Raw genomic sequence first — 18,742 nt, 5'->3', positions numbered from 1 at the left:
CCCCTCAGAAAACCTGGGGCAGCCCCAGAATGTCTCAGACTGTCCCCATGCTGGGCCCAGGGTGGGAGGGGATGGCTGGGACACACTGGCTGCAGGCAAGTTAAGGGGCCTGGCCCTGGAGTCCTGAGGGGCCTTGAGGGGCATTCGGTGTGGGGCCTGCCTACCCCATCCCTAGGGCTTCGGAGAACCAGCCTCAGGGGAGGACGGGGTTACCTTGGCCTCTCCTCCCAGCTGACATCCCTCGCTTCCCCTCGGGTTTCATTGCTTCGCTGCTGGCTGCACTGTGGGGGCTCCTACAAGTCTGCTTCTAGAAGCAAATGGCCAGAGCTGGCCTGGCTGACCACAGCCCCAGCAGGCTCCCAGTGTCCCGAGAATGCTGGCTCTGCTGGGCAGGTGGGCCAGAGCCTTCCAGGCACAGGCACTCTTCCGGCAGCAGCGTGGTCATCCATCCCTCCTCTGTCCCAGGCCCCGCACTGGGCGTTCACCAGGAGGGGTGCCCCATTGCCACGTCTGCCATCTGCCCTGGAGTGCTGGGGGAGTCCCCGGGGGCCGTCCCAGTGGGGCGGAAGCCCGATTTGGGGGAGCTGAGAGAGGATGGCAGGCAAAGAGACAGAGACAGCAGATATGGACACCTTTTTGGAGGAGTTTTTAAAAGGGGAGCTGAGAAATGTGTCAACGCTGAAGGGCCCCCGGTCACAGGAGATATCCGTTTAAGGAGGGCTCTGGTGCTGATGGGGTAAGTCAGAAGATGGGGGGGACTGACGCTGCAGCGGGAAAGGGGAAATCGCTTCCCTGCCACATGTCACCTTTTCTCTGTGGAGAAAGAATGATTTCTGAAGAAATGGTGTGGCCGCAAGAGACGGTTAAATCCTAATTTCTAGGTCTCAGTTTCACTAGCACTTCTTAGGCTTCCCGGATCAGGCTCTGCCGACCACAGGTGCTCTCCAGGCTCAGCACCCGGCCCTCAGCCTGGGGCCCTCGGCGTGGGCGGGACCCCAGGACCTGCTGGGTATCCGGTGGGCACCTGCCGGCACTCCAGGGTAGAGGCGATGGAGGCCACGTGAGTCGGCTCCGGTGCAGCTGTGGTGGAGATGGAGCCGAGGGGTGGCTGCGCTTGGCCCCTTAGACACCCGCCCGCCTCTGCTACTCACCTCCCCACACGTACCTGCAGATGCAGCCTCTGCTCGCCCCGACTGCCCCAAAGCTGGATTCTCTCAATGGGTCCCCAACACAGACTGTTGTGGGTTGAATTATGTCCCCCAAAAAGATGTGTTGCGATCCTAACCCCCAGTACCTCAGAAAGTGACCTTATTTAGAAATAGGGTCTTTACAGAGGAAACTAAGGTAAAATAAGGTCATTAGGGTGGGCCCCTAACCCAACATGACTGGTGTCCATATAAAAAAGGGACATTTGGACACAGACACAGGGGAACGCCATGGGAAGATGGAGGCAGAGATGGGGTGAGGCGTCTACAAGCCAGGGATCGCCAGCCACACCAGAAGCTGGGGAGAGCCTGGAGCAGATCCTCCCTCAGAGCCTCCAGGAGGAACCAGCCTCCTGACACCTCCATCCTGGACTTCTGCCTCCAGGACTGAGACAGTCAGTTCCTGCTGTGTGAGCCACCCCGTCTGTGGACCTTTGTTATGGCAGCCCCAGGAAAGGAAGGCAGTGAGCAAGCAGGTACCTTGTTTACGCTGCTGCTCCGAGGGCTTGCAGAAGGTACAGTGATTTCCAAGCAGGACGGGCGTTCTGTGCTGCCTGCTCATTCTTTTACGTAAGTAGTACATAAAAGACCACCTGCACACGCTCACAATCGTAGCAAGGTCTCGGGGTCGATACATTTAACGGCACTGGTCAGTACTTAGCCTCCATTTGCCCCTAATAACATACATATTTTTTGCTCAACTAGTTTATAAAGATCAAGGAACTGTAATCATTTACAAACAAAGCAAATTCTTAGCTAATTAAAGCATCATGTTTATTTTGATATTTAACTCACATTTTGAGATGTTATTTGTAGTAAGTCTTTTAAAAATTCTAAAAGTATTAGAACTATCAGATTCTGAAGAGGACATGTTTATTCTTAGTAATCTTAAAACCTTTTGCCTCTCTCTGAATCTTGTAAAAACCGAGTGAATAGGAGCATTGATGAGTGAACTTTTGCAGATCATGATTTTGTGTAACTAATTTTAAAGGATAATATGTACTCTTAGGAAGTGACGCATCCAGGAATGCGTACTGCTCATTACGGCTTTCACAAACAAATGGGGTGGCGCCTGTCAACAGGCCCCCAGGGTGCAAGGCCCAGCTGTTCTGTGGCTTTCTTGGGGCCTTGTAACCTCTCACGTTGGCTGATGGGTCAACAGAGCAGACAGAGTGATGGAAGGCGAGGAGAAGCGGCCTTGGATAACTAACGGCCGTGGGCACGAGGTGTGAATTTCTCTGGACACCGAGCAGCAAGTGTTTACTTAAGACCCACTGGCTTTAACTGCGACACCTGCCCACTAACTGTGGGGTCTCTGTCTTCAGCCGTAAGCGAGTCTTCATCTGATTTAGATGCCGGGTTGCCCAGATTTCTGCTGGGGCTGCCAGGCATGGTCAGGACGAATAAGCGTATCTCAAGGACGACTTAGAAATTTGCTTTCTAATTAAATGTTCCTGAATTATTCCAATAACTCTCAAATAATAAAAATATACAAAGGTAAGCATTCTTCCCAGGGAAGTTAATACGATTATAACATTTTAGTGTATCTGCTTAGTGCAAGAAAGGAATTGAGAAATTATGTGTTTCTGAGAGTTTTCTATGAAAGAGGAAGCTTCCTTGTGCACGGGTGTTGATCGAGCTGGGATACGACCAAGTGAAATAAACGGGTGCGATCACGTGGACGCTGGCCGCTCGCACCTGCCGAGCCTCACACCAATAAGCTATCGCTCAGCTTGAGAACAGGCAGCATGCTCGTCCTGGCTACTTGGTTAGTGTGGCCACAGTTCAGGTCACCCCAGGCAGCTGTGGACACTGGACAACAAGCCCCCAGGGGCACTGGGTTCACGGTGGCATGTACCTCCGGTGGCAGCCGTGGCATTCTGTTGAGTTCTGTGTTGGCCACTGTGACAGTCACCCACTCAGCAGGTGCCACTCGTGCTCGCTGCGTGCTTGCTTTGTGGTGTTCAAGGACCAGGAAAAAGGTCCCAAATTTAGAACCACACACGGTGAAGCCTGAGGCCTGACCCGTTCCCTCCCAGGTTCAGGGAGGACCCTGAGATGACGATGCCCAAGCAGAGCACAGTCAGCCACGAGGGGACAGCACTGGCCCAGCAAAGTGATCCGGGGATGCTCAACCTGCCTCCACCCTTGTCACCCCTATCAAGTCAGAATCCCAGGAGCTGGAACCCGGCGTCAGGTTTTGTGGTTTTTTGAGGTTAGAGTTTTCAGACAAGACAAGAAGCTGGAGGGACGGCGGTGGGCGGGCGGAGAGGCCGATGGCCACCAGAGGGAGAGGTGCAGGACTGGGGGCACAGAGCTTCAGCCCTCCCGGAGCCAGGCGGGCGTCCCTGGGTGTTTAGGCAGCAGCACCCAGAAGCCGAGTGGGCCGAGTGGTGGGGTGCACAGAACTCGCTTGCTCTCCAACTTTGCGGAGCTGGGTGTGACCAGCTGGAGCCCAGGAGGCCCACGGAAGGCTTGGAGTCTGGACAAGAGGAGAGGAGAACCTGGAGGAATCTCAATGGACGGGGGAAGGTACACCCCAGGAACACGGCTGCAGGCTGGGGTCTGGGGTCTGGGGCAGGGCGGTCAAGGAGGCACTGGAGGTGGGTGGACAGTGAGAAATCCGACGCCAACACTCCTGCTCTGTGTGGGCCCCTCGCCCCACACCTGAGGCCTCAGGGAGTGCGGGACCAGGGGGCCAGCAGGGCAAGAAGGGGGCAGAGCCACCCCACGCCACCCATTTCAGGGAAGTTGTTCCCACAGCACGTTCTCCACTTGATCCCAAACAGAAACACTCACGCTGGGAGAGCCTTTACTCTTTCCCTTCTGTGAGCAGAAATTTAAGTTCAACTTCTACTTTTTTTTTTATTTATAAAGAAACTAAACCAGACATTTTTTCTTCTTTATTGCAAGCAGATTCAAGTCCCCTCCTTAGATAATCTGCAGAAAAGTCCAATATAATATTATCAAGTCATATTTTATCTACATAAATAAGAGTTAAAAACAGCATACAAAATAAACTTTACAGAAATGTAAGATTTGGTTTAACTCACAATTTAATTTTTCAAAGCAGGTTAATGAATTATCATCAATTAAACATTATCGTTTGGAGGCTGATTTATGATTTTAAACGTACCTACGATATTCAATAACTTAAAAATAAATTCCAGTATTTATGATGACAATGACTATAGATACCGTTCATGTTAAATATACTTTTGAAGATTCTCCTTTATTACATCACATAATGAATGGACATTTTAAACAACAATGCAGACACACATTATAATTTTAGGTCAGAGGTAATGTACATGTATTAAAATTCTGTGTATTTCGATAAGGTAAAAAATAAAGCTATATAAACTGATCTTCAGATTTTTTTTCTGCAAAAGTAGAATCACACTTTAATAATACTTCCAACGCATCTTCATTAAAGCTTTGTTTATAGACAATATCAGAATGATTCTCTTCCCCATTCACCTACCCTCTAGCTTAAAAAAAAAAAAAATGCATTTGCCAACTGACATTTTTCCTGTTTTTAAAGTTACAAATGGGAAACTTCCAAAAGAAACTGGAACGCAAGAAACTGCATAACAAGCTGTTATTCTGAGTTGTCAAATAAATCATATTTTAAGATAAAGTAGAAGTGGTTGCATTAGGTTATTACTAGTCAGGGCAAAACAGATGAACTTAGTGGTTTTAAAGAAAAACGCCGGAAAACTCCCTTTAGGATGCACTGGACATCTGGCTGACACCCAACAAGTTAAGAACAGTTATAACAGCATACATAAGACATTTTGTAGTTAAAGCTGCAAAACCTCTCCAGGCTGAACTGCGATTCTGTGAACCCGCCCTGCAGACACAGGTCCTTCCTGGCCTGCTCCCTCGTGCAGGCACCGCCACTGCCAGGGTCGTGCGAGGCCAGGCCCCCCGTGTTCATCGGGTCTGCATTCACCCCATCGGGTCAAATGCACAGAAGCGGGTTGATGTGGGTTCTAAAAGGAGTCACCGAGAGCAGGACGCCTTCTCCTGGCTGCCTCGGGCGGAGGGCCAGCCCTGCTCCTGGACGCATTCGGAGACGATGCTGCAGCTGGGAGGGGCCCGATGCTGCTCTGGGCCACCTGTCCTGAGAGCGGGGCTCTGGAGAGGTGTCAGTGAGAGGCTGGACTTGCTGAAGAGGAGGAGCTCAGGCCAGGGCACTGCGGCCTCGTTCACTCAACAGCTCCACCACGAACGCGGGGGCTGCTTGCAAAGCCTCTGGCTCCTGCCAGGGTGCACCGTGGAGGTCCAAGGGGCCTGATCTTCCGGACACTCCTCCAAGGGTCCCCTTAGGAAGGAGGTGGGGATGCTCGGGGCCTAGGGGACAGGTATGGGTGTGCACTCGTGTGTGTGCATGTGTGCGAGCTGACACCATGCCCTAGTGTGGCCGTGAGTGCCGTGGAGCTGCAAGCAGGAGAATTCGACGTGGTCGGGACCACTGGTGCCTCATAGACGACCCGCTGCTGAGGCACAGAGCACGGGGCAGGAACAAGATATTAGGACCAATGTGGGAAAGCATGAGTTAATAATTTATTAACGTGTGCAGTCACGGAGAAGATTTTCAAAACTAAGAAAAAGGCTTCAAGTTGACATTCCTTGCTTTAAGTTTAGTTAAGACAAGTAAATACTACTGTGAGGTGAAAGGTCGCATTAGGTCACATCTGAAACATCATTTCAGGGGGCTCTTCTCTTCTCCTTTTATTTTTTATCTCATGCCCCATGTTTATTTCAAATTATCAGGCACAGTCACTTAATAATTTCCCACACACTTTTTTAAAAGACATTTTGGAGCGTGGAAGGGTTATGTGACTTTCATAAGGGGACTGAATTATCAGAGGTAAACAGTCGCCGTCTCAAACAGGCGGAAAGAGGACACTGAACCGTCAAGCGAGAAGCTTCTATTTTAAGGCTGAAGGATGGAAATTAAAAACAAAACAAAAAGCAGACAAAATCGCAATGAACGGTGAAGAATGCGCTAGCAGATTATCGTGCTCTAAATACGCCTTGCAACTAATGGCTGCCCCAGAAACACCTAAATGAACAGGTGCAGAGAATAAAATCAGATCTGAAAGTTCACATTCATCAGCTATTGAGACATTCAGCCAAAATTCTCACCAAAATTTAAATATAAAGTGGCCAAAAATTTCATCAACTTAAAAAATAAAAGCTTTAAAAACATACTTTAAAAATTAGATATGGTGTGTTAACAAATAAACGAATAAAAGAGATATAAACAGCTATGAAAATACTTCAGTGCAAAGGCAATTTTAAGATTTCTAAAAAAATACATTACAAAGAATCTGTTAACTAAAGATACAGAGAACCGCACCTCCAGGGTCACATTCATACCCAGAGCAGGTTCTTAAAAACGGAGGTAAAAATGCACTCGCCCTCGCCATTGTTTGCAGGGAAGGCCCAGGGCGGCCACCACACAGAAGGTGGGATGTGAGACAGGAGGGTAGGGCGGGGACGGACGGGCGGAGAGGACCCTCAGGACGGACTGGCTGCCTCCCAGTCTCCGTCTCATGCGCAGCCAAGCATCCCTTCCCCTGCCCTTGGGTATGGTGTCTTGACTTCACCTTAATTATCCCAACCACTCGTGCTCACTGTTCTTGCTGTCAGTTCATCCCCTAGTTCGAATAAACATTTTGTAGGGGAAACACCGTACAACCAAATTGTGAAACCTGAACTTCCAAAAACACCTCACGCAAAGCACCTGGGAAGCAGACTGGGTGCGCACTTACCCACATGCCCGGATTCCACACACGGACTCGAGCAGTGGGCACATGCCTGCTGCTCCTTCAGCTTCTGGGCGATGCTTTTCTAGAAAGGCATCGGTTTCAAGGTGTGAAGTGGACTCTCAAAACGAAATGTCTTCTTTACGGACCGTTAAGGCTATGTCAGATGGGTGACTTCTACAGAAATACTGGTACAGGAGAGTGACAAGAGCATAGGACACGGCAGCCTCCTGATGGCTTACCCACCAACGGAGAGCATGGACAGCAGGGGAGACAAAGCAGACCCCACAGAGAGCTCAGGGCTGCTCGGAGCACGAGCGTGGGCGCGAGCGGCAGCCTTGGACAGCACTATTGCTTTATGGACCTCCCAGGCCTTTGTGTCGTCTGGCCCGCGTGGGCCTGAAATCGACGCTGGAGGACGAACACCACCTCTAGGGGCCAGCACTCGATGAGGACCCTGAAAGGAGGTCTGACTGTCACAGCCAGATGTCCGCCCTGGGCACCCCACCACCCTGCCCCTAAAACCCGTGAAATCATCATTTCCCCACAAGAGTAAAGGGTAAGCTCCATCCTTGGGAGCGTGTGACGAACACCTGTCCTGGGAGCTTCCGTGCCTATGAACTCACTCCTCACACGCCAACACTCTTTTTTCTCCACAGAGGCGACAGGGGACGGGGAAGGAGACTTGGGAACATCCAATAACACCCCAAAACATGCAGGCGATGCCTCCTCAGAGATACGTGCTCAGGCAGACACTACCCCAGAGCTCAGCCTCGCTCTGAGCAGGGCTCTGGGCAGAAGCAGCAGCGAGTCTGCGACACGAACGGGAATGGGGGCACGAGGGTGATGGCTGGTCCTGCCGGCTCCAGAAGCAGAAGCGTCAGAGGAGGGAGGAGCGCAGAGGCAGGGCCGGCCTGTCTGACGAGAGGGCGGGCCACGTCCGTGCTCCGACAACTGTCAGTGGTGTGACTGCCTCCCGCTCGCAGCCAGCCGCAGACGTCCTCCAGTGATGGCCGTGGCTGGAGACGATGGAGGGTGCGGACACCAGACCCTGACACAGGGCGAAGGGAACCGCTGTGCGGTGGGATGTACCAGGCCCCCACACGTCCTTTGTCGCAGCCCAACTAGATGCACGAGGGAAAACAGGCAAGACCACCGGCCTGCAAGGAACGATGAGCCGGTGCCGGTTCGGCTGAGAGCCTACGCCCTCCAGACAGGTCCTGTTGCCCCCTAGTCCCTCCCTGGGGGAGAGGAGAGCACACACATGCACAGCACACGCTCACGTGTGGTTCTTAAAGGCTTGAACTGGTGATCCGTCTGTCAGCCGTCCCCGCTCGGGGGCCCCCCGAAGCAGGGTTTCCAGCTGGGATGGCGACGGCTAAGGGAGAGCCGAGCGCCATGAGCGGGGGCCTCGTGCTCCTTGCTCTCCCAGCACAATGACGTCACCTGTTCAGAGTGGGAGCCTGGCCAGGCGGCCGAGGGGTGGAGGCTCTGCAGAGAGGCAAGAGGGGTGAGTTCTGGGAGGTGGTCCTGCCACCGCACACACGTGTTCTGTTGGAGAACAGAAAAGACAGAGTCAGTCCCAGGACCCTCTACGAGAATCCCCTCTAACACAGATCTGCCTCAGCCACGGCCATTGCTGCCTTGGGAACTCCGGACCTGGCTCCCGGGTCATGGACTCCCAGAGAAGCACCCACCCCTTCTGAACTGTGACACAGGGGCGGCGTGTCGACCACGTTGTGGCTGCAAACTTCTCCCTCTTTGATACTGAGGGAGCGACAATCCCTCGTCCGGGTAAAGACGATGCAGGTAAATATGCACAGCTTCCTTCTCAGAGGCCCCAGGGACTAAGTTTGATTCCTTTAACGTAAGAGTGCTAAACTGCCCCCAGAGACAGAGGACACGTCCTCTCAACCGGCTGGCTCTCGGTCTCCAGCCTATGGTTCTCTCTGCCCGCAGACGGATGCCGTCTGTGCGGTTTCTTATTAACAGCCCAAGAGGCCAGTGACACATCCTAGACAGGGTTACTTTAACAGGCTGGGGGACTGCAGGGAAGCCGTACAGAGAAACCTCTCTAAAGGAACAGCCACGCCAGAGAATGCCTCTTTTGGAGAGATGATGGGTGTGCGTGTCAGGCCTGGGTCCAGCTCGGGCACGCTGTGAACACAGTTGCATCTCCCGCCATGTTTTCCAGGCAGACGCGGCTGCACGTTCCAGCTGAGGGACAACCATGGAGCCGCACCAGACACCTGCCCAGCCAGCGCTCAGTGCAAACCAGGCGATATTCCACTTCTTATGTCAAAACACTGTCTTGCCTGATAGACCTTTTAGGTGAAGCTGTTTCCACCTCCAAGGATGAGGAATGAACTTTGTTCTGGCAAACTGCACACTGGACTGCTGAGTGAGCGACGGCACGAGTGCGCATGGAACGTTTGCCCTGGCACATGGAGATATGGGCGGGATATGCACACACACGTGTGGGTGTGCATGTGTGCAATACACAACCATATGCCGTCCAGCCAGGCTCAGGCAGGTCACTTACCTGGGGCAGATAAACGTGCGTGTAAAAAACATTTCGTTTTATCATCATGAACCTTTGTTATCAAAATGACACAGCACAGCAAAACTTTGGAGGAAAAACAGACAGTCTGACAGGCTCACAGCACACCGAGAGGGATGCCTGCCGGGTGGCGCATGGACCCGTTACCTATCCTTGGGCTAATCTCGCCCCGGCCGCGGCAAGAGGTCCCTCAGGAGTGGCCTGACGGCGCTGGGCGCGGCCTCCACCGACGCTGCGAGTTTCACGCTCCTCTGCAAGGCGAGGAAAAGCACTGAGACGCTGCCTCCTCGGCCCCGGCAGACCAGCTGCACAGCCGGACGTGGGGCCACTGGCCCTCCGTGAGCACGGTGCCTGCCCTGGCCTGGGCCGCCCATGGGGCACCCTGGCGTGGGAAGGGCCCTCGGTCTGTGGGTTTAACGTGGAAGGGTGCACAAGTCGGGGTGGTGGGGCCCCTGGCTCTGGGGGTGAGCACCTCCCAGGGCTCCCCCAGGGAAGAGATGGTCTTCACGGGGACAGCATGAGCGCAGGGGGGAGGGTGGGCCAGTGGGAGAGTGGGGCCCAGGGCCACCCCGAGGAGCCCAGCACTGGCTGCAGCTGGAAGGGCCACCTGATGGGCCTGCTCCCCGGAGCACAGGAAGCGCTTCCAGAACCTGAGGCTAAACCTGCCACCCTCACCTGAAAGCTTCCGGAGAGCCACTGACCAGACAGCTGTGCTCCCCCAGAGAGCACCGAGGCCCCCGGGGAAGAAATGGGCTCCTGCCGTCCCCATGACCTCTGCTGTCCTCTGTGACCCTCTGTCCCTTTCCTCCTGTCCCTCTCTGACCCTCTGTCCCTCTCTGATCCTCTGTCCCTCTCCTCCTGTCCCTCTCTGACCCTCTGTCCCTCTCTGCACCTGCCCATCCCTGTCCTCCTCTCCCTGTCCCTCTCTGTGAGCCTGCCCCTCGGCCCCGTCTCCAGTAGAGCAGAAGAGTGCTGGTCCCGAGACTAGAACCCTGAAGGTTCAGGTGTCACAGTGCTGCTGGCATGGGGGCCAGGCGTCTGAGCACTGAGACTTCTTACTCAAACTGCATTAGTTTCTTCGAATTGCACAATGTCGTCTGGTGGAAGGATGCACTAACCCAGTGATGGAGTTGCTGGCTTTGCGGGGCAGAATTACATATAATTAAGTTATATGTAAAAATAAATACAGACAGATACAGATAGATCTATAAATATATATATATATATAAACTATATATACATATATATATATGAAACTTGGGGTCTGTGATGTTTTTCGTTTTAATAGACCAGATTGAAAGAAAAAAACCATCCATTTGAAGCACAATATATTCCACATAAGGACTAGTCAAATGTTTATTCCTCCAAAGTTTTGCAAAATCCAGGTGGTTTTATAGCAACACAAGTGTTCACCCGTGTGTGCCAGGAGCGTGCTGGCTTAAGGGACCCTGTGTGAAGGTGTGGGTGTGGCGACACCTGTGGGGTCACGCCGTGTGGCCGTGGGCACCACAGGGCACTCAGGGATGCCCTTCTCCGAGCAGCCTGAGTCTGGCTCTTGCAAAGGTTCAGAAGCTAATCAACCCTTAATAACCCACATCCACAGTTAAGTATTTATTTTTAGCCCAGAGCTGTGTGATTTAATCAATTTCATAAGCACCTCCTGTGACTTACTAACGTGTTCCTAATAATTTCATCCTAAATGTTTTCAAGTATGTAAACAGTGAGATGAAATTATGTAATTTATTCTAACAAATTCTGATGGCACCAGATTAGAAAAATCTTGATTGTCAATAATTACCTGAATTTAAAAAATGTGCCATCTTGTTAGTTAAAAGACAGTGTTTAAAATGTATAGAAGATGAACTGTGATTAAAAGGAAAAAAAGCCTTTTTCTTGTTTTAGGCATTTTCCTATTAAACAAGCTGTGCTGGTAAAACAGGAATCCCAAATAGACACTTTCAAAGGATCATTAATTTTGAGGCACAAAAATGCAGATTTAGGGACATGAACAAACAACTGGAAACAGAGAGAAAACTGCTCTGTCCCCAGAACCTCAGCTCTGGATGGACAGGCTCTGACCCGGGGCAGTGGCCCCAGAGAATGCTGGGAAAGCAGCTCTGTGTTGCTGAGAAAGGACCTCGGCAGCCACTGACAGCAAAGCAGGCTTTTTCTAAAAACACTCAGCTTAAAAAAAAAAGTTAACAGGGAATTTGGTAAAACACGTGACCCTAAACATACCCCTCCCTGCTCTGTCCAGTCTGAGTGGCCACCCCAGCCTGGCCTTTTCTGTAGAGCTCTGCAGCCTCAGGGTCCCCCTGTGCAGATGAGCTCAGAGAGGGCAGTGCGGGGCCTCCCTGCCCATCCGCTTCGGGCTGCGGAGAAAAGGCAACGCTGAGATAACTGTGGGACCAAGGAACAGCCACACCCTGCCTTCATGTGTGGGACCCCTTGCAGGTCAGCAGAGTCTAATGGCCGTGGCCACACGCCCTCCACGGCACCTGAGTGAAGATGCGCCACCCTGGCCCATGGGACCTGCTACTTCCAATGGACGCTGGGAGAGAAACCGCGTTAATGGCATCGGGAGAAGACACATGTGCATCTCAGGAGGCAGTTATCGTGTCTCCTGGTGCGGGGGTGGTCACAACACCTACAAGAGACACACACCAGGGTGCTCGGTACCGAAAGTCGGCCCTCTGCGTCCTGAGACCAAATCCCAACCATGCCAAAAGACAGAAACGCATCACCTTGTCCGTCAGAAACTCAGACTGCTGGAAGTCTGAGAGAGCATAAAGATGGTGGACTGCTCGACAGAAAGGCACTGGTTCTTAGTCTGCCAGTCCAGAGGTCAGGAGGGGCCATGCACGTCAGAGAAGGTGGCAGTGGGTATTAGCAAAAAGGCCGCAGACAAAGGGAGCGAGGAAGGAAAGAGAAACAAGAAAAGGCGGTGAGTCCGGTTAAACGTCAACAACGCCCTACGGGTCAACGCTGTCCCTGTCGCACTACGCCACCCCGGGTGGCAGGCTAGACCGCAGGCTGGACCCTAACGCATCCTCCTCGATAACAGGCCTGGCCTGGGAGAAATCCTTCCGGACTCTCCCCTCCTGGGGCGTGTGGACTTCACCCCTGCTGTATCTCCCCCCTCTCTCATGGTCACCGTCTAAAGGCGGTAACTACGAAGCTGACAGTGAAACCGTCCACATGGACTTCCACTGACCTCTGCGTGAGATCCTGTCAGCACTGCTGTTACAGATGTGGGGGGCATAAAGGAGGGGTCACTGGGCGCTGGTTCCACCTTTTCAATGAGCACAAGTGTTCTCACCACCCAGGATTCCATGTGGTGGGGCAAAGGCCGTCACCACGCCCGCCCGCCCCAGTGGAGGGCTGCCTGTTTCCATCCCAAACTTGGGCCAGCGGCACTTGGAGACTGAGATCAGGGGGCCATCTGGGCCTTCCCGAGCGGATCCAGACTGGTCCCAGGAGGTATGAGTCATCCTCCACTGCCTGAACCCCTCCCCGCCTCCACCCTCACGGGCACAACCCCCTGTGCGCCACAGGCAGGAACAGCCCTGGCTGCAGCTTCCGCCCTCTCACCAGGATTCTTCCTTCTCCTCACTGAGGCTCTACACCTCCATGGGCAAATCTCAGGGTGATGGGATGGGGACATGCCTGCCCGAGGTCACAGGGGAGAGGGGATGGGGGACATGCCTCACTTGAGGTCACAGGGGCGAGGGTATGGGGGATGTGCCTGCCCAAGGTCACAGGGGTGAGGGGACGGGGACGTGCTTCCCCGAGGTCACAGGAGCAAGGGGATGGGGGACATGCCTGCCCGAGGTCACAGGGGCGAGGGGATGGGGACGTGCCTCACTGAGGTCACAGGGGTGAGGGGATGGGGACGTGCCTCACTTGAGGTCACAGGGGAGAGGGGACGGGGTCATGCCTCCCCGAGGTCACAGGGACGAGGAGATGGGGATGTGCCTCACTGAGGTCACAGGGGCGAGGGAACAGGGACGTGCCTCACTTGAGGTCACAGGGGAGAGGGGACTGGGATGTGCCTCCCCGAGGTCACAGGGGCGAGGGGATAGGGACGTGACACCAGGTGTCCTACGCCAGGGTGGGCATTCTGCATATGTCACTTCTTTCCTGAATCCAGAATTCGGCTTGCTGGCCTCCATCTGGGAGTGTGGAACATAAGCAGCCTCCTAATCACCAGCATTTCTCGACATAAACGCTAAAGTTTTGAGCCAAATTCACCATCCCTAAAAATAGTGCAATTTTACCTTCAAAGTAATGATTAACTTAAAAAACCTTTTTAGATTTACACGAAATAATGTGTCTTTTGTATTGGCTTAATCTTTCTTAATCTTTTTCTTCTTCCAGCCGCCTAGCTGCTTAGGTCTAACCCTGGTCATCTTGACTTCACCTACGCTAATGCTCAAAATCACCTACCATCATGGAAGTCGTTAGTAACACCTGGACCGAGCACATTTACACACCCAGGCCCTTCCCGCCACCCTTCATAAGGACGGCCCACTCCGACCCCGGGAGCGGCCAGGTACCTGGGCCCTCTCGGTGGCGCTGGGCCAGAGCTGCTGGCACAGCACCTTCTTGAGAACGTCGGGAAGAAGGCTGACGGTGATGAGCAGCACGATGGCCAGCCAGGCAGGGCCACTGGACAGCATCTGTATGAACACGTAGTACATCCTTTGATAACTGAGGAACGGCCTGGAGCGTGGAGGGAAAGAAGCATGAGACGCTGGCAGGGCAGATCCTCAGAAGCACCGAAGTCCTGGCCTCCGCCTTCTCAGTGTGTAGAAGAGCCCGTTCCGAGGTAACCATACCAACAACGGGATGCATGACTCCCCATATGGGGTGTCATAGGGGAAAAGGACAGAATTCCATAAAGTCATCCCAGAGGGAAAGTGAGTCGCTGACATTCAGTTTCAGAATAGCAAAAGAGATTTAAAAAGATTAATATAGGTGGTATTTTTGTATCCCAGAATCACAACCTGATCAATGGCTATTAACATGGAGAAGATACACCTGGGTTCGGATCAGCAGCTCTAGTTAACCACCTAAAGCTTACGCCAAAAAATGTAAAATTTTTCTATAGAAATACAGAGCATGAAATGACTTCTGTACTAGGCGAATTTATAAGTCAAAGAAAATACCTATACTGCTGAACGCAAGTTACACAGTTCCACGATTCCTAAACCACACCGCCCAGGAGCTGGTCAGATAAGTTTTCGGGACAAAACCTGCCTTTCACAGGGCCACAGCTTTGGGAAGTTCACTAGAACTTCAGGGCTCCTCAGGGGCAGGGTCGCAAACCCATGGAAAGCACAACTGGTGTCGCTGTATTTCCAGGTCTCAAAGAACATGCAGTGCATGGCTTTGGCCACTACAGGCCAGCAATGGACGGAGACGCTGGGTGGACATCAGCAAGCGCCAACAGGCAGTGACTGACCAGAGCGCTTCCTCTCCGTCCTAGGGCCGCCTGTGCGTTCCAGAAGCTGTGGTCAGTACTGGACGTGCAGCGCAGGGAGGGCACTGCTTCTGGCCTCATGTCCAGCCAGGCCCAGGGCGAGGCCGGCAGGCCCAGTCGAAGGAGGCACTCCCTCCCAGGTCACGCCCCCAGCCCCGGCCCTGCTCGGGAAATGCTCCGTCTTACAGGGAGATGCAAACAAAAACAGGAGAATGATCGACAAACACAGTACGTGTTGCGACAGGAGCAGGAACAGATGCTCAGGGCACGACGTGGAACTGCCCTGCCTGTGACATGGTTCGGGGGAGGCCTCAAAGAGGATGACGAGCCACCAGGTTTTGAAGGATGAGTAAGAGCTCACCAGAGAGGCTCGTTGGAAAGGACATCCTGGGCAGAAGGAACGTGCGTTTGGCAGAAAGGAAGCCAAATGAGGCCACTTTCCTGCCCTCATAGGACGGACTGCTTTACAGCAATTCTCTAACCCAGCTGTCCTGCTCGCTTTCCACCCACAAGTTCATTTTCAACATGGCAGCCACAGCGGTCTTTCTAAAAGAGCAGCAGACTCTGCCGCTCCTCTGTTCAAGATCCTCGATGGCCTCCTACCATCAGACTGGGGTTGAGGTCCCACAAGGCCGACAGGCCCGGTGTGGCCTGCCCCTACTGACCTCTCCAGCTGGACCCAGACCACTCCCTGGTCACGGTGGACTTCCTCCCGCCTCCCAGGGCCCTGCCTCAGGGCTCCTGCACTGCAGCTCCCCTCCTTACGAGCACGGCTCTGTCTGGAGTTACACTGCCTCGGCCCGAGGCTGGCTTGACTGGCGTACCCGCTGTGTCTGCCTTACCACTCATGGTGTGTAGAGAATGCAGTGTGGGGAAGACTGAAGGAGACTCGACCCATCCCATACCGAGCTTGCACCTCATTCTAGGAAGGATTTAATAAGCATGACCTACTATTATGATGATGGTGATTTTTTCCCAGGCTGCTGCAGCAGAGCGCGTGAACTTAACCACTACACCATAGGGCCGGCCCAAAATAATAACTTTTTCGAGAAGCCTTCTCTGACCTTTGATCTGAAATAGGTCCCTTGCTATAGCCTCCAGGTCTGTCCCCCCTCGTCACAAGCCAATTACTTCTTATCCAGCGTGTGTCCTCACCGAGAACATGGGAGCAAAGGAGCAGGGACAACACCCGCCTTGATCCCCCGAGGGCCCCGCAGGCCCTGGCACAATGCCTTGCACTCAGGAGTGAGGGTGTACGGAAAACGCGTTCCAAGCCGTGATGGTACTGCAGGACTGGGAGGGCGACAATGACGACACGAGATTTACCAGGTCCGTACCAGACAACTCCTCCCCAGAGGAGCGAGAAGGCGACGTAGAACAGCAGGGACCCCCAGAGGACAAAGTGGTTCATCCACGTCCAGTAGTGTGTGTCTAACGCCAGCTGGAAGGAAGAAAACGGCAAAGAACAGTGCTGTTACTGGGGGGTCAGTGTGAGCCCCACAGCCGGGAAAGAAAACCAGAAAAGAATGAAAAAACAAACCACCACATCTTCCTTTAGCCAAGATGCCAACATGAAACTGTTTAGGAAAAACAAAACCTCAGACTTCCAGTGGAGAAAAAGCACGTGTGATGTCACAGCCTCTCAACCACGACACTCTGAGCGGCTCTCACTCCGGGCCTCAGGAAACCTCCCAGGGACGCGCTTCTCTCACGGGGAGGCCTCGGGGCGACAGCTCAGGGTGCAGGCTATATTACCACTAAGGAGAGGACTTCTGGATTTTCTATGTATCACTTTTTAACACTCAGGTTGATAGCTTTTGGGACTTTCATAAATGATATCCCATACAGAATTTGACTTGATTTTAATAAGAGCTGAATTTTCCCCAATACAACAATTGGTTTCAATTAAAGTGTCTTTCGATTATACTGGGGATGAGGATGCTTGCCATTTAAGAGAATTCTCATCTGACTCCTTTTATCAAGAAAAGGCTCATTCCTTCCTTTTCCTTTTGTGTAACTCTGGAAGTTCGCACATCGGATCGCCTGGGTGTGCTAAGTCTGCTCTTGACTCATTTGACTGGCAGGAAGATTGCCCCAGAGCAGAGCCGGGAGCTGGCACGGGCTGTGTGCTGGTTGCGGACTTGTAATTCAGTGTGGATTATAATTCAGTTCACAGACGGGAGACCCACACACGGCAGGGGCACCTGTGGCAGGAAGAAGAAACATCATCGAGAGAAGACTTACCTTCAGTGTGACTGTAAACACCATCACCGTGAACACCAGCGTCCCGAAGGTCCAGTTCCCAAATATCTGTGGGAAAGCAGTCCAAGGAGTCTCTTGTTAACACGTATTTCCCCCCTTTCACACTCAAAACAAGAGTGATAGAGAACACAACTCACTGCTCCTGCGGCCCACACCTCGAATCCCAAAGGGACAGGGGCCACGTCTGTTACATCCAGGGGTGCACTAGACCCCGAGGCTCCCAGCACCGTCTCCCGGGGCCGGGTCAGGGACTCAGTGGGGGCTCAGCGCCCGTCCTGCCCTGACTGTGCTGTCGCCCTGGGGGCCCCCTCGGCCCTCAGCAAACGTCTGTCCACACGTCATAAACTGAGGGCCAGGAGAGCACCTGCAGCAGGTGTGACCGCCCACACGCACGAGGCTGAGTGTTCTTCTGTTCGCACAGAGACATTAACAGATTACCAGCTCTACGCCTGCTGCACGTGCAAGAATAAACTCAGTAGAGTTTGCGTCCATGCTGTTTCAAACTCAACTCAAACACCCGCCTGCTCTGGAAGAAACACAACAGCTAGAACATTCCACTGGTGAGCAAAAGAGAAAAGAACCACGTCACGTATGGGACAGCATAAGAATGGTGACAACATAAGAGGAAAACCACGAGAAAGGAAGAAATGAAGACAGATGAGACAGAGGGACGTGAAGGCCCCAGCGGCCAGACCACAGACACGCCACAGTCCCACGGAAGAGGCCACGGGCAGGAGGGAAAAGCGGGCGAGCTCCAGGGTGCCCTGCTCCCTCTGAGGACTCGGCAGGACGCAGGGGGACGGCATGTGGGGGAAGCACACACGAGTGAGGTCACGAAACAACACACTTGCCAGCCACAAAGACAGCAGAGTGAACACCTGTCCTGAAGGATCCTTCTCTCAGGGACAGTCAGTCCCCTGGAGACCTCGTTCTACAAGAGTTACTGCCTCTGAGATCCACACCGCCTGGGAACCCACTCGTCTCTGGTTTGTCGGATTCTGAGAACTACGCCTCTCAGAAAATATTCCTCGTGCTTCTTTAAAAGAAAACAGCTTTATTTCACAAAGAATTAAAAAGCCCCAGTCCAGTAACATGCTGGGCCTCCGCTGTAATTTCTGCAGGTGAACAGCAGACACGCACAATGACTGGAACCCAGAACCGGGAATTCTGGTTAGAACCCAGGCGACGATGCCACACCACTCTGCCTTCACCTGTGCCCCTTGGGAAGCTGTTTCCGGCTCACTGGCTCATGTGACATCTCTGAAAATGTCCTCTTAATTTTCTTATTTGTTTCAAGGGAGCCTGCGGGCGAGTTGGTAATAGTTCATGATTAAAATCTTTTGCTGTTATTTCTACGGATCATGGGAGGGGGTTGGGATGATCCACGAGGACACGAATCCCCTCTCTCAAAGGGACGTCTGGAGGAACGATGTCTGCCCTGAGTGACAGCAGTTCC

The 18,742-nt window shown here is 53.0% G+C and overlaps 1 protein-coding gene across 8 annotated transcripts in view; it reads right to left on the bottom strand.

Moving 5' to 3' along the window:
• Positions 1-4,078: 4,078 nt before the first annotated feature.
• Positions 4,079-18,742, bottom strand: part of ATP11A (ATPase phospholipid transporting 11A) — a 170,137-nt gene continuing 155,473 nt past the window's right edge. For 2 of the 8 annotated variants that reach the window (XM_058548507.1, XM_058548511.1), the window contains exons 26-30: positions 17,269-17,334; positions 16,362-16,465; positions 14,099-14,264; positions 9,690-9,793; positions 8,458-8,533 (exon numbers count right to left, since the gene is read on the bottom strand). In XM_058548507.1, the coding sequence (XP_058404490.1) occupies positions 9,701-9,793; positions 14,099-14,264; positions 16,362-16,465; positions 17,269-17,334 (429 nt within the window). In that variant the 3' untranslated portion in view covers positions 8,458-8,533; positions 9,690-9,700. Of the gene's footprint in view, positions 8,534-9,689; positions 9,794-9,930; positions 9,948-12,286; positions 12,373-14,098; positions 14,265-16,361; positions 16,466-17,268; positions 17,335-18,742 lie in introns of those variants that run through there. The other 6 variants (XM_058548508.1, XM_058548512.1, XM_058548505.1 and 3 more) reach the window with 4 other exon arrangements.

Source organism: Diceros bicornis, chromosome 9, assembly GCF_020826845.1.
Source record: "Diceros bicornis minor isolate mBicDic1 chromosome 9, mDicBic1.mat.cur, whole genome shotgun sequence".
In the NCBI taxonomy this organism is placed as follows: domain Eukaryota; kingdom Metazoa; phylum Chordata; class Mammalia; order Perissodactyla; family Rhinocerotidae; genus Diceros; species Diceros bicornis.
This window is presented reverse-complemented; position numbering and strand designations above follow the sequence as displayed.